The sequence below is a fragment of the Corvus hawaiiensis genome, chromosome 15 (assembly GCF_020740725.1).
Source record: "Corvus hawaiiensis isolate bCorHaw1 chromosome 15, bCorHaw1.pri.cur, whole genome shotgun sequence".
Lineage (NCBI taxonomy): Eukaryota > Metazoa > Chordata > Aves > Passeriformes > Corvidae > Corvus > Corvus hawaiiensis.
In genome coordinates this window covers 7,542,239-7,558,447 of record NC_063227.1, presented here as the reverse complement: position 1 = coordinate 7,558,447, position 16,209 = coordinate 7,542,239, and the positions used below count along the sequence as shown (strand labels likewise).

The 16,209-nt window shown below is 44.7% G+C and overlaps 1 protein-coding gene across 1 annotated transcript in view; it reads right to left on the bottom strand.

Moving 5' to 3' along the window:
• ADAMTS2 (ADAM metallopeptidase with thrombospondin type 1 motif 2) overlaps positions 1-15,324 on the bottom strand; it is a 177,639-nt gene extending 162,315 nt beyond the window's left edge. Inside the window, exons 1-2 of the mRNA XM_048319915.1 lie at positions 15,205-15,324; positions 13,885-14,246 (exon numbers count right to left, since the gene is read on the bottom strand). Of these exons, the coding sequence (XP_048175872.1) occupies positions 13,885-14,246; positions 15,205-15,292 (450 nt within the window). The 5' untranslated portion in view covers positions 15,293-15,324. The remainder of the gene's footprint in view (positions 1-13,884; positions 14,247-15,204) is intronic.
• Between the last annotated feature and the right edge of the window lie 885 nt (positions 15,325-16,209).

Below are 16,209 nucleotides of genomic sequence, written 5' to 3'. Positions count from 1 at the left end.
TGACTCAGTAGCAGAGCCACAGAATCCATTTTTTAAATTCTCAGAAGCCCAAACAAAAAACCAAACTTGTGCTGTTGGTTTCAATGTTTTTTTTTCATTTCACACTACTCCAACCTGGCAGCACAATAGGCTGGGGGACAACTTTCTTTGAAAACAACTTTGGCAGAATGTTAATAGAGAAAGAAGAAAATTCAGGGCGAGTGTGAGAAGTGCTTCAGTCCCTTCTGGGCTGGAGCCATGACCCTTCCCAGGCAATCAATCACAGCAGCTCTGGAGGGGACTGTCCTGCAGCACACCAGGACATGTTGGTGATGTGTGCACGCGTCTCCAGCCCCCTGCTCCCATCTGCCCAGTGCCTCTGGGCAGCCCTGACTCACCTTGTACTGACATGTGCACTGGGCTGGGAGGTGGAACGTCCTCTTGCTCTCCCATGGAGTCAGATTCCAGCCCTGCCCTGCAAACCTGCACTGAGGATAAATGGGGACATCACTTCTTGCTTCATTCTCCCTTCTAGAGCTACTCATTAAAGGAGAATATTCACCGAGCAAGGATTCTATTGTGAATTGCCAGGAAATACAGTGTTTTCTGCTCCTTCCTGCTGTATGGGTTATTCACAAGCTATTCTCACCACCTCAGCACTCCAGCACCAGTGCTCAGCATCTTGCCCTGCTGACGCTGCTCAGATGTCTCCAACTGCTCTTTCTTTTGGGCTTTTTTTCTGACACATCCCTTCCTCTCCCCCAAATCCCACACAGATAGTCAGCTTGCTGCTCTGAGCACTACACTTCTCCACAGGAACCACAGTGCATTTTTCCCCAGTGAAGAAAGTCTTTCCAGATCGTGAAAAGGAGAGCAGAACTGCCCAGCAGCCCAGCAGCAGCCAGTGGGGAGGGAGGTAGACTTCCAAATAATCTGTGCAGCTTTGGAATTCAAACGCCTTCACTGTGGTGGAGAGAATTCACTACCTCTTGGCAGCAATTTCAAACATGGCCTTTTGCTCCACATTCCTCGGCAAAGGAGGGATGCTGACAAGGTCCCTGGCTCTGTGAAGGTGAGGAGTGAGAACCTACAGGCTCAACCATCCCCTAGAACCAGCTTCAGGAAGGACATCATTACAAGGTGAAAGCTGCCTCCACACTGACTAGAAAACACACGTATTAGGGCTAATCTAGCCAGCACACCATGAGATATAGAGGATTAGATTTGACCTGATAGGTCTCTGACGTCAGTGAAAAGCAGTCTTAATATAAACAAATATAAAATAAAAAGAGAAAAAAACCCTACTCTGTCCCACAGTGGGATGGATAGAATCTACTGTAGAACTTGCAAGCAGTGATTCAATACTCCAAAATTATACCTTGGGTTAAAGACTGCATGGAGTTCATTCTGGAAGTGCACTATAAAAACATTACCTAGGCACAAATATTTCTTAAACCCACAAGTCAAAGCAAACACCTCTTTGAATCACCCAAAAGGAACACAAAATTGCCAGAAGCAGCTAAATCCTTCAAAGACCTCAGTATATCCATCACAGATGAATTTCACATTACTAACATCACATTTATTCAACAGTTTTCCTAGTCTTTCATGATTTCTACAGGCTTGCATAATAATATGAAAATGTCACAAAAATTACGACAGAATGGCAATCCAGAGGCAGGGAGCCACGAGGCCCTCGGTGAGCTATGCTTTATGTGACAAGAAGCAGTGCCCAGAGCTGTGTATTTAACCCATCTGCCCATTCAAGACCAAGGACCCTTCAAAGATCCTGGGATTCCTGGTCTCCCTTTCCAATGCACTTTGCCATTTCCAAGTATGTAAACAAATCCTGAATATGTTACCTAGTGAAATCTCATGAAAGCATATACACATTCACAGATCTTGTGTGTCCTGCTGCCTCCCAAGAAGGAGTGTATCTCTTTTCAAACCATGGAAGCCTGTAATCCAGACTGTCGGAGGAGGGCATATCACCACAAGAGTGTGAAAACATCTAATTACATAAGGCCAGGTCCTCAGCTAATGCAAAGTGACAAAACCCCCAGAAACCCATGGAGACACAATGATGCAGATTAACAGAGGTTTGGCTCATTATAGTTGAATGGACCCAACTTCTGATTTTCCCATCTAGTGACAGATTGTTGGAATCCTGACCACCAGAACCTCAGAGTGCAATGGGGAGTTGAAACGAGATAGCATCAGGGAAAGTAAATTTCAGTTTGGCTGAAAGCATATTTAAGATCCAGGAGTTTCAATTAGCTGTTGCTGAGTTATCACAAAAGTCTGTTGAACAGATGTGCAATTAGAGTTTTTCTCATGTTGTTCTCTCTCATGAGTTGGGTGTTTTTATTGGGGGGGTTGTATTTGGCATTTGGGTGGGGCTTTTTTGCAAGTGATGCTAGTTTTATTGAGGTCAAAGCTAACATCTTAGGCAGAGAAAGCTCGTCCCACCACCACGCCTCCAGCAGTGCAGAAGCAAAGAAGGGCAGTCTCAGAAAGCAGGAAAATCTATCTCCTTTCTGGCCTCATCTTCATAGGAAGATGGAGACAGAAAAGCTGTCAGAATGAGCCTGCAAATTCAAGGCAGCTGGAATTGCCTCATCCTCCTGGCACGGACTGGAGGGTTTCTCCTGATCCTTCCTCCTTACTTAATGCATCACCTCTTCTGTGGTGGGGATGTGGTGTGAGGCAGAAGGGGAAGAAGGTTTAGCAGAGCTATTTCAGGTTTGGAGGCACACAGTTCTGTCCTGTTCCATCCAGCACACGGGATATAAACAGCCATGGGAAAAGCTGCACTTGAGCCTCTCGTCCTCACCTCCCTCCCCACCACCACTGCACCAGGGGACGGAGAACAAGGTGAAAGACAAGGTTATGATGTGGAATACTCCATGGCCTGGTTTTGGTCCCAAATACTCTGCTAATCAACCTGTCCACACAAAGCCAAATGGACACAGTGAAACCAACACATTCACTTCAGCAGCTTTGGAACAGAACCAAAAATCAGCTACTTGCCATGGGACCTCCCTGACCCTTATGAAAAATGATGCTGGATCATGACACAAACATTGACAGATATGGTTTTTTTCCTGTGTGATTTTCTGTTTAGATAAATGCAAGATTATACTGTATTTTCATAGGTCCAGCATTTCTATTCTATTTTATAAGATGCGTGCAATTATTGTTGGCCTTAATTTGACTGCAGTGAACTAAGCACTTTATTTTCACAGAAATTCATTACATTCTCCTACTGAGGAATTTAAATTAATACAAAACATCTTGTAATTTGTCTTGTCTTTCTTTGCTTGTCTATTACTTATCCAGAGTTTCATATTCTTCTTTCAGAGTACTAAATCATCCTTTGATTAATCCCATTTTTACACTTGCTGCTTATGTCAGGCTTAATGTGCTGTAACTTTGCAAACAAATTTAATATTGACAGATACCTCTTAGCATTTATTTGGGAATTAAATATTTTGGTTTACTGATGAATGGTGGATTTGCCATTTTTACAATGAAACCTAAAACTATTAGAAAACTCTGATTTCAAGCTTAGTTATAAATCTGAAATCAATCCAAATTCATCTCTAAAATTTCTTTATCCCTGAAGTCCTTAGTGGTATTGAACAGAAGTGGCATAAAGTTTCTGCTTCTGGGTTTTGGGGTTGCTTTTTTGTTGTTGTTCCCAATAGGTAAAAGATTGTGACCTTATGTAGGTTCATGGTGTTCTAGGGAGAGTGTTTTGAAGTCTGAAAGGCACCATTTTATCCAGCTATTGCTTTAGGTTTACAAACATTTTTAGACATTTTCGCCCTTACAAGCTTCAAAGCCTGTCAGCTTCCAATATAACTCCTGTCACGTGAGAGAGAGAGTGTTGGCACGTGAAAGACTCTTGGCCCAGTTCAGCTGTCTTCATCATCAGGTAGTGATTTATTTCTCAAAGACTGTTTCTTAAATACATTCTGGTTTGCAGAATGCTTTCCAAACAACAACTCTCACATTCCTTCCACAGCTCCTCTGCTTAGAGAAAGAGAAAAGCCTCACAATTTTAACTCTGAAGAATGAAGAAGTATATTCTTCTGCATATGAGTTGGATGAACATGATTTACCCAAAAGCCATGATTTAAAACAAATAAACCAACTATTAAAACAGTAACCACAGCCTGTGCTGCCACCTACCCTTGGTTAATCTCTGCATTTTCTGCAGGCTCTTTTTCCAAATCATGCGCTCTGTCCTGGGAACAGGTTTGCCCTACAGGTGATGTAATGGCCATGGGCACCAGCCCTGATACCAGCCTTGGGAGTCACACACTTCACCATGGGAGAAATGCAAGATGCAGCTGCTTAGGGCAGGTACTGGATGTTAGTTCTGCCTTCTGCATATGGGGGACAGAGCAGAGAAATTAGAATCGCAGAACTACAGAATCATTTAGGTTGGAAAAGATTTGGAAGATCTTTAAGTCCAACTGTTAACACAGCACTGTCAAGCCCACCACTAAACCACATCCCCGGGTGCCACATCTGTACTTCCCTGAGCAGCCTGTTCCAAGGCCTGACAGCCCTTTTGGTGAAGAAGTTTTTCCTAATATCTAACCCAAAAATTTAGCAAGTGCTTGGAGTAAAATCTGTGCTTTCCCCTCTTCCTTTCTAAATGGTATCATTTTACTGTATTTGAATTAAAATGTAAATGGTTTATTACTGTGTTTAGCTCTTGAAATAGTTTTACTCCCAAGACAGAAAGCGTTCCTTTCCTGTTGGGCTCAACATATTATTTTGACTTTCTCTATTCTATACTCTACAATACTCATTAAATCATGCCAAAAAAGCACATGTTCAGAAAGAGAAATCTTGAAAGAGAAATCCCTCCCATAGACCAAATTGTGCAATAGTAGCCCTGAGTCTGCAGTGCCCATCCTGGGTGCATGATGTTAGGGTGCCTTTGGATGGGTTTGCCTGAGGGGGCTGATCCATGCCCAGAGCTCCACCGGACATGCTGGAAGCTGCTGCTGCAGCCCAGCAGCCCCCAGGGCACAGAGGGAGCAGGCAGGTGTGAAAGAGGAACTGCCTGCAACCTTGGGAAGCAGGTACAGCAGCAGGCTGAGAGAGCTGCAATCAGGGCTCCTGTAGAAATTTGCTGTATCATTCACAAAATTCAATCCCCCCTGCCCTTTCATGGACTGCTTCTTGTCAGTATTGTAAGTGATGGGGTAAAAGAAAAGAGCTGCTGGCCAGCCTGCTAATTAGCCAGCCTACTCATTAGCCATGCAGGTTCTTCTCCACACGTCCACTTCATTATTCTTACAGTGATAGTAAATCAGAAAACACATTAATAAAGGCTTAAAGACTCAGGGCCTACATCAAGGTGTGGCTCTGTGCTACCCTAAACCTCAGGTAGATAATTTGATTTTATGTTTTTCAAAAAACAGTTTAAATGGCCACCATATGCCAGGTATTTTCTTCCAGTTTGCTTGCGTCAAAAATCTCTAGAAATCATTCACCTTCATTAGAGGGCAATAACAGCAAGCTATAGTCAGCACACTTGGTGAAGAGAAGTAACTTCAATCCATGAATTAGCTGTATCTGGTTACAGGGAGAAGGAGCTCTTCTTATCCACAGATACCAACGATGTCCACTGACTTTCTCATTACAGGATTAGTAGGCTTCACACTTAATTTCAGTGGAAAATAGATTGTAATTTGTCCCCTGAGGTCCACCAGGCTAGAGGTTAAATGCTGGGAAAATGCAGTCTGGCCATATAATGAAATTCAGACACAGAGGTGGCAACTACAGGAAAAGTTAAAGGGAATGACAGTAGGAAAGAAGTTAAAGCAGCTGTATTTATAGCTCACCACATCAAAAGAAAAGTGGTAACATTGTACTTTGCAGGTGGAAGAGTCAGACAGTACCAGGGACGCTGGGCAATTCCAGCCTCTGAATTCTCCACAGAGAGATGCATAAGTGAAGAATTAATTATGTCTTTGTTTTGAAGATACAGGTCACAACTGCAGCAATAACAGGGTAAAGTATTAAATTTTACATAAACCAATTTAAAAGGAAGAAAAAAATATAAACATGAAGATAACACTGAAAAATTTGGACACAGTTAGGATGCTGGACCAAAAAGTAACAGCAAGTTGTACAAATGGGACTTCCATGCCAGCAAGGCAAAGATTGGAAAACAAACAGATACAGTCCTGGGCGGGGGGGGGGGAAGCAAGGATATAAATCAGTGGTGAGGGCAGGTTCTCTCTGTGGGATTAGAGAGGATAAAATGATACTGAAGTTACCATGTTCAGTAAATGAACCTCCCCCTCTTGGAGGGCAGCCAGCCCACGGAACCCACACCAGTGCTCAAAGCCTCTCAGAAGTACACACAAGACAAAACACACAAGGTGTAAAGAGAAACTCATCTGTACTGTAATATGACACCTTCAAAACAACATACTTGGGACACTTTTCACTGGCATGATGATTTTTGAGACTTCAACAAAGAGAACTGGCATCTCTGTCTTTTCCTTGAGGGAAATTCTTACTTTAAAACACTTCCTTTAAACAGAAAACAGTTACTTAGAAGAAAAAGCAAAAACATCAATGCTGAGATTCACACCTACAACTCCAAGAACTCCGGATCTGAAGAAAGTACCAGACATTTTGAGACCTGGGAATAACTCAGAAGATCTATAACAGAAGCTGTGATTTAGATAGGGGGAAGCAATGTGCTCTTCTGCACTTGAAGAGGACACTCTTCTTTTCAATGTTACAGTTTAATAGAACAGTGCTGAAAATAGCGTGTGAAATGTGGGCCTTTCATTTGCAGACTATTAAAACTGGGAACCTGCTGTGTCAAGACTCTGCAAACAAAGATGAATTTAAAACACACTCAGATAAAGGGGCTAAAGGAACCAGATGTGATGTGTTAGAGAACTTACTGAAACTTTGGAAGAAAGAAAGCAATAAAGGGACACAGTGATCCAAAAAGGAGGGTGTGTACATCAGGGCAAGGTTGTGCAACCCCCTACAAGACACTCAAGACCTGCTCCCTGGTTCTGTTTTAATCAGACCCAGTATGAGAAATGTCCTAGTGTGCCATTAAGTAATGGCATGACCTGCTTACAAAGCAACAGTCACCATAAATAAAAAGTACTTAGAAGTAGGTCGAATAAAACAGTAGCATGATCTCTGGAGAAAAGGTCCTGCTCCATGCAACAGCTGGGATTCTGGTTGATCCAAAAAATGTATTTTTTAACCTTCTGTAGCAAAAAGTAAACATGTAACTAACTTGAAATGTGGTAATGCCTTGCCATTTGCAGGAGTCTTGAATTCTCAGGGAGCAGCCTCGCCACACCACAAGGAAGCAGCGAGCTGGCAGGTAAGTGAGCTAACAGCACTTTTTGAGGGACACACCTTTGGAAGCTGAGGAGGGACAGACTTCTCAAAATAGACGTTCTGCTTACCCCAGAAATTAATTATGACCTTATCAAAATTAGTTCCTATATTTGGGTCTTTCAAGATGGAGAGCAGAAGGAGCCACTAGGCACCTTTCCTTGGATGTACAGAGTTTAATATTCTGGTTGGAAAATTAGTTCTTGTGTGGTCAAAGAGTATAGTACAGCTGAGACACTACTACAATGAGGACATGCAACACAAGGTCAAATAGGACATAAAGAAATACTTATATTTTATCCAAAGGCCTACAACATACCACAAAGATGCCAGTTTTGACTGCCTGAGGATACTCTGTCCAGATGGTGTCCACCTGTATAATGTAGGAAATTACTTGCTCTGCTCTCAGATAAAATGTAGGTGAGATGATCCATGCACAGAAGATGCAAAGAAAAAAAAAATAGTATTTACTGATGACAGAGTCTCTTTTAAGGACAGCAGAGGATAATTTACTCCAGTCAGAGGCTGAATCATAATGTTTACACTCTTTGTGTTTCACACCATAACTTTTAAAAGGGAAAGCCTGTGCAATTTACACAGCAGAAGGGACTGTCCAACGAGGCTCTTGCTGGCCAGGAAAATCAACAGCAGAAACCCAGAGAATGGGTTTCAAAGCAAAGTCTCTGTCCTGTGAAAACATGGACATGCTGGAGGGTTAGGCATCAAAACAGCTCCATTGCTTTGCCAGGCAACACAGGTCTTTTAAATTATATGTGTAGATGGGGATGTGCAGTCAGGCGCTGATTGTGCTAGAATTCACATACATGCTTGGCTTACCCATGTGGAAACTCCAGCTGAATTCAAAATGCCCTTGAAAAAGGATTAATGGTGATCCCACTGATCATCTGCAGAGGAAGGGCTGCTGCTTCCTTAATGAGAATGCCTTTTACATTTTGTTCTATACTGTGTCACAGAAATTATTTTCACTTCTTCTGCCACTGTATTACAGTTCTACTTTTCAAAAAAGCAAAAAGCGCACAGTGAGTTTTGCCATTACATAAAAAAATGGGGAAAGAAAAGAAAAAAAACCACAGATGGCGACTTTGGTTTGATTCTGGTTTAATTTAATGAGAAAATGCTCCCAAATGAAAAGATTATATATGCCCAATTTTGATCTCCTTAAAATGTATGCAACCCCACCATAATGTAAATGCTAAGAATTTAGCATACAGAAAAGGAATTACTGGAATTATTTGTAGCAGGCATCTGTTTTAACTGTCAGGCACTAGACCTGACCAGACTTTGAAGATAATATTGTGCTACCTTGAGCTCTGCTTTTTTGCTACATCACAAACCAGTGTAATCCAAAAACCAGATCAAAAAGAACCACAACTAAATTGTAAATCCATATGAAAGCAGGAGATGGATATCTAAAAGGAAAAATAACACGGTTATATAAGCATGTCTGCCTTCTCCTGGTATATTCATTGTGAGCAGCTCCTTCACCCTCTTATCCAGGTAAATTACATGTTCCATCTAAGGTGAGTTAGATTCACCTTCAACTCTGTGGGCAGTTCCAAGAAAGCACCTCTGTCAGGACAGTATATAAGAAAATAACCTTAAAATTTCAGTAACTTTAAAGAGTTCAAGCTCATGCTTAAAGGGAAGAAGAACTATATTAAACAAGGCTAGGCTTCACAAGGTGTCTAAATGTCTTCAGGAATGCAGGGAAGGTGGCAGGAGGAGGGGAGAAAGGTGGGCATTTCACATGGGTATCTGGAATTGCTCTTAGGAAACACCATTGTCTGGATCTGAACCTGAGTGTCTACATTTACAACTTAGAAATTAGATTATAGCATACAACCCTGTAAAATAAAAACTGAGGGAAAAGGTTTTGTTCTCTGATTTAAAACAGGAAAGAAAATACTCATAAATAATACATAACAAAGTCTTGGGACAACTGACAGATGTGCACTTCTATTGACAGCAGCCAAAGCACCAGCCAGTTCCTGAGGATCCATGACTGGTTAGGAAAGGGAAACAGATCACCACAAGCCCACCCAGGTCAGCCCAGGGCTACAGATACTGTAGCATTGGGCATGAGTTGAAAAAGCACTGCTGGTGTCCCAAGCATTTCTAGAAGAAATAGCGTCTGGGCAAGCAGCCAGCCAGCCAGCAGGCGGCTCACAAACAGTTTGGGAGGGTTAGCACAGAGCACAGGAAAGACTGAAATGTTGTAGAGAAAACCCTGCCGGGTTCATCACAAGAAGAAACAAGTCCACTGCACTTGTAAGGTGTCTGTGTCTTGGTACCCCCAGCCATGGAATGCTTACAGCTCATTAAGAAAACAAACAACCATAGATGTCTTCAAAAGCTGTTTCTATATATGTTTGTCTAATAACTTTCCATTTTAATGACAATACTGTGAAATTTTTGAACAGCTGATCTTCTAACTTTTAAAAAGGAAGAGGATTATACTAATGGAGCCAAACTAGGACATCATGATATGTTACTGAAACTGATGTTCCCTCCTTTGCTTCAGTGAGTACAATCAGATCACATTGATTGTTCATTATGAAGTTGTGATTCTCAGTCTTCTCAGTCCTGTCAGTACATCTGACTCTGCACTGCAGCCTAAGTTAATCATGTGCTCATTATCCACTTCAGATGTGGTGTTGATACTGGGTTTCTCCTGTCTAAGTACACATTCTAGCTCACAAACTACAAATGTCATGAGGAGACTGGGAGGGAGTTTATACCTCTGAATTTCCACAACCAAATAGTGCCTTCCTGTCAACCTGAAGAAGATATTTTTGGCATATCTGCCTCAAGCACTGCAGAAGTATTTATCAAAAATCAGAAATCCAGATTCAAAAACAGTTCTTCTACAATATTCTAAAAATGAATATAGAGTTCATCTGCTGAAGTGAAGAAAGGGAGTTCCCATAGTTCCAGCAATAATCTGAAAGCATTAGCATAATCCTAACTTTTTCTTGGTTTATAGCATTTTTTGCAGCCTGCAACCACTTCTCCTTCACAACCCTTGGAGAGGACAGCCAGCTCCCTCATCCTCCAACTGCATCCACAAGTAATAATCTGGCCAAGGACCAAGAACATACTCAAAGCACGAGACCTTCCACCACAGCCTGCAGGCCATGGAGAGCTGACCATGCTTGTTCTGCCCACTCAGTGGAGAATTAATTTGAATGCTATCAGGACAACCAAGATGATAAAAAGTTGTCCAGAGTGTTTTTATCTTGAGTGGGAAAGCTTTCACAGTACTTTTTTTTTAATATGGTAAAAATCACATTCATAATTTAGAAAGCTGTTAAAAATATATTGATTAGCTTCAACTTTGATTCTTCAATCATGATTTTTAATGACCCACTTCAGTTCTGACAACACACCTAGATTGCATACTTCAGAAGTTCTCTTCATCTACCTCAGATTTGATTTTTAGCTCAATACATTTTGTCATTGACTTCCGATACAGAAAACCATGAGTACCCAAACTAATGAGTATCTCCTCAGTCAGGGCAGCAGATCATCATTTATAGTACAGTTCAAAAGTGCCTTCACAGATCTACTATTTTCATGCAAATCCCTTCCAACAACTTCTCATCTGGCAATACCAATTCCATCGGCCAGACTCTTCTCAGACAATAACTGGAAAAAAGGGCATAGTTGGCAGTACAGTGCAAACCAAAAGGGATGTTCAAAGGAAATAACATCAGAAGTTGGCAAGGTGGTAGATGCATTTGCTGACTTAAACCAGATTCAGTCAAGAAAAGTTTGCAATGTAAAGATCAAAGCAGGACATTTCAACACCAGTATTGTTTCAGCCCTGATGGCTGCTGCAAAGTGGAAGACCACGAGAAGCATAGACAGATGTGAAAACATCTTCAAAAGCAAGCACTTCAAAAATAAATACTAGAAATTAAATTAATCAAGTTTGTAACATAAAATTCTAGCACTTGTCACTTGACATCTCAGTTGTAAGGGAGCCCCACCATCCGTATCTCCAGAATAACCTAGAAAAGGTGGTGGAAATACTTGGGCCCACTGAAGAAAACTAGGTGTGAAGTAAAAAATGAGCATAGAAAAACAGTTGAGAATAGCCTTGTCCATGTCTTTATTCACCTCCAAAATGTCAATAAACCCAAGAAAAGCATACAGCTCAGTGGTCTCTAAGTATGTCTTGCTGGCAACACATTGCTCCCAGGACTCTTCGATACTCCTTGCAAAAACAAGAAATAAAAAGGTAAAGGGAGAGACATACATGCAGTATTAACTTCTGTGGTTACTTGCTTATTATTTCTGTCCAGGGAGCAGTGGCTTTTGGAGAAACACTGGTATAATTTCTTGGAGTTCGTGTAATTCTATTGATAATCTGTTTTATACTCACCCTGCAAGAAAGAAAGAAACTGAAATGGAGGGAAAGGGTAGAGATGGAACATGCTACCCAAGGGACTGGAGTTCAATTTGTTGTTCCAAAACAGATTTACTGCACAATCTCAGGGAAATCTTTACAGCCTAAAGGTATTGAGGCAATGTTTCCTGCAGGAAGGCTTCAGTGACTTGGGCAAAAAAAAATACGTCTCTGCCTTGCAACATCTACCGTATAGATGCACCCTGGAGGAAGCAGTAATCCATTTCCAAATGTATTAGCAGAACCACAGAAGTTGTAATTCCACGTAAAAATCATCCAGATTAGAATGTGGCACCTCCCAACCCAGACCAACTCTCCAGCTTCTTCTAATGAAAACAAGAACACTGGAAAAGGCAGGTGCATGGGTTGGGCATCCAGGTTGAAAACTACAATTCCTCTGGTAGCTTTCTGGATTCCAGTCATTTATGAGTGCCATTGAATTGAGGCCTGGCTTCACTCCTTTGCATTTGAGAAGTTACAAATGCAAAAAGAGCAGTAATTCATAAAGCCTTTTCATTTATATTTTCACTTCATTTTATAAACCATTCTCATTCTTTGTCATTTTTACATGCAACATGAGGCCTTGGACCTTTAGAGTCTCATCCATACTTTGGCTTTAACTACTGTTCTATTTTATAACTCTTTTTTCTAAATATAAGGAGGCCACACTCAGGCAAACACTGGAAGAAAGCAGGAACAAGCTCCCCCCCTGCCCCTACAGTCAACACCTGTGCTGAGGAGAAGAGCATAAGGCAAGGAGTAGCCATCAACAGAATCTTCCTCCACCTTTCAGCACAGACGAACAAGGAAGACGAGCTTTGGCTCTGCCCCCATTCTAAAAGTAAAGAGCAAGTAAATTTTGAGCAAGTAAATTTGCCTTTCACAAAATGATCTGTGCTAGATATAGGGAGAGCACAGAACTTTTGCTTCCCCCCCGAGGCAGAACTGCAGGCTCACACTCTGCTGTCTGAATGGCTCTTCTTGCTCAGTCCTGGTGCTTCTCTTACCCTCAGCCAGCTGTCCACATCAAACAACTGCAACATTAAAACTTGCTTCTCAAAACAGGAATGCACATGGCTAGGAGAAACCACAGGAAAGGAAAGACTAAGGGGAAAAGTATTTGATTCCCTTCCATTCTCAGATAGCCAACATACTATCTCCATACATGTCATCTTCTTGGCACAGCAAACGAACAACTTCCTATGACTAAATAAATAGAAATACAAATGACTCCTACTGGCTCTTTATGCAGAGGCAGAATGCATTACATTTAAGCAATCTCAAAATTACAAACTCTAAAGGTTATAGCAAGGAAATACAGGCTGGATAAACTGGTCATTATAAAAAAAAATATAGCCCTTTTCTCACTAAACAAATTGCTGTGCAGTAATTACAGCTCAAATGACAGTGTAACAGTTGTCAGGGACAAACAGAGATAATCTGGGTGCTGAACATGCACTCCAGAACAGAAAGCTGCAGCCAGTTTTAAAACACACAGCTTTGAAAAATGTAACACAGGGGGCTGTTTTGCTCATAAAACGCAAAGTCTTCTGCAACTTTTCATCAATCACTTGATTAGGCAATGAAACTCACCAAGTGAAATATCCAAGAAAACAGACTCCGAATAAATTAAAATTTTCCAGGACAAAACTGTATTTTACCTATCAAATTTGTTTTCAGGGTAGCCCAGCCCATTATTTGGGGTTAACTCTTTCTAACATTTACCCTTGCAGGCTGGAAGTGAGAAGTGGAAGAGGATGCTGAGAATTTGCCACTTAACCCTCTGGTTTAGAGCATCAGACCCCTCAAGTCACTTTACCACAAATCAACATAAATGCTGGTTTCAGCTGTTCTGTTCCAGAGTAGCTACCTCAGAGCATGTGCTCAAACTTCTAGTGCCACTGTCTGTAAAGCAGTGCCTGGTGCAGCGCAGCTATTCCCACACAAGGGAACATTAGTTAATTTGCATTCACAGTTACCATATGAGGTGTGAGTTTCTGACAGTCCACACATTTTATATTTAAAGACTGCAGGAAATTAATATAATTATCTTTGATATAATAACAAAAGTAACTTACCAGTCCATCGCAATTGCTGATAGCAACTGAAGCATTTGGCAGATCAGTGATATCCCCAACATAGAGGCAATTCCCATAGAGAGGTTCAATATGAGTCTCCTCAGAGTCCTCCTGCCACTCAACTGTTGCTCCAGGGGCCACGAGCCTGGAGTTTGGCCGCAACCTGAAGTGAAACTCTCTTCCAAAAACAGTGACATTGTAAAATATTTGCTCATTTGCTGCTTCATGTTGCAAGTCCTCCACAGCTCTCCTGAAGCGTGCTTTTGGCGGTCCAGACACCAAGTGGGATAGGAACCTGCCCTCTGAATCAGTGCTGGTGGGGATGACAAGGCTGTACTCCTCTATATTCCTCAGAATTGAATCTATACAGGGAGAAAGCAAGAGAGGACAGAGATACTAGAACTAAACACATCCTGATGCCGCGGGATTTTTATTCCATTATTCATTAGCACAGCAGACACTTACATAAGGCAGATGGACACAGCACTCTGTGCAGGCACTTGGTTCACCTGCATGAAGTGTGCAGAGTTCACTCAAACTTGCCTTTTCCTCCCCAGAATACCAAACGGCAGCGTGAGCCTCCCCACCCCACCAGGACCCCGCACTCCTGCCCCTGCAGCGGGGTCCCGCTCCCTTTTGCCCATCCAGCCGGGACCCCGCATGCCTGCACACCCAGTCAGTGACCGGGTCGCCTCGGGGACTTTGGGGGTTCCCGGGTGGCCAGTGTTGATTCACTTCGGGACTGCTCGCAGGGGCAGGGGTAGAGGCTGGGTTTGCAGGTGGCAAGCCTGCAAGGCAAAGGCACGTCCCTCAAACTACCCCCGGTGCGGCGGGTTTGAGTCGAGCGGTGATGGGGACGCCACGGGCAGCGATCGGGAGCGGTCTCGGCGGGCGGGAACCCCGAGAGTTTTGGACGGAGGCGATAGCCCGGGCAGGACGAGGAGGAGGAGGCAGAGGAGCTGCCATGTGTTTCATCCCGCACGGGGAACCCCAGGCACCGCTCCCTGCCCGCCGGGGCTCGCCCGCTCCGCGGGGCAGGCGGCGGGCGGCGCGGGGCTGCGGGCACCGGCGCAGCGCTGTCACTGCCGGGCGCTCCCGCGTCCCTTCCCCACCGGCGGCGCGGCTGCCCCGGTCCCCGTCCCCGCCTGCCGCTTGCAGGAAACAACTGGAAACCCGGCAAAAGTAGCCGCAGAAGAAGTTCAAGGGGAGCCGAAAGCCGCGGAGCGACGAGCCCCGACTTGGGACGGGCGGGCTGCGGGCACCGGCCGGCGGCGGCGGGGCAGGGCGAGCCGCCCCGAAGGCGTCCCGGCGGAGACCTACCTCTGTCCCCGGGGCGCCGCTGGGCGCCGGCGGGCAGGGCGAGCGCGCAGCAGAGCAGGACACAGGCGATGCCCGCGGGAGGGTCCATCGCGGCGGCCCCGGCCCGACGCGGGGGCCGGCGCCCGGGCTGCCCGCAGCCGGGGCGGGCCAGGCGGCAGCCCCGCTCCGCGCTGCTCCGCGCCGCTCAGCGCTGCCCCGCGCCCCGCCGCCCGCGCATTCGCCCAGCCGCAGCCGCAGCGGCAGTGGCGGCCGCGCTCCCGGCTCGCAGCGAAGCAGAGACACCAGGAGGCGGCGGGGGTATAGTACTGGAAGCACAGGGCGTGCGGAGTGAAGTCAGGCTGATTGACAGAGGCGCTGCCACAAGGCGCAGCCGGGCCGCGGGGAGCGGGGACGGGCCGCGGGCAGCGGGGACGGGACCGCCCGCCCCGCCGGGCAGCCCCCGCGCCGCCCCCGCCGCGCTCCGGGCAGCCCCGGCCGGCAGCGCCCGCCCCGCGCCGCGCCGCGCCCCGCTCCGGGACGGGCCCGCCGGCGGGGACGGGAGTTGGCAGAACGCGTGTGGAGGCGAAAAGGAACGCCCCGCGCCGCGCTCGGGAGCCCCCGGGCGCTGGGGCAGCGTCCCGCCACCGAGGTCCGCGGGCTGCGCCGTCCCGGCTGTGCATCCATATGGAAACGGGTAGTCAAGGAACACCAGAGACAGACGAGGGAAACTTAAGGCACCTCGGCATGAGCTGTGTTGCAGTCTTGGTTTCCAGCTGACAGCAGGGACCCAAATGGAAAAAGTGCCACCAGCAGAGGCAAATCACTATCAGAGGTCTTCATCTGATCCAGTAAATTACTCTAAGCAGCCATTTCACAGGAAAAATTCTTTGGACTATTTGCTAATAAGACTGAAATTGCTTCCTGCAATCTTATATTAAATATCTGCAACTGGAGAGATAGACCCTGGAAGTCTTTAGGAATACTATAAATACAATATAGAAGAAGGATTTTAAAATAATTAAATAA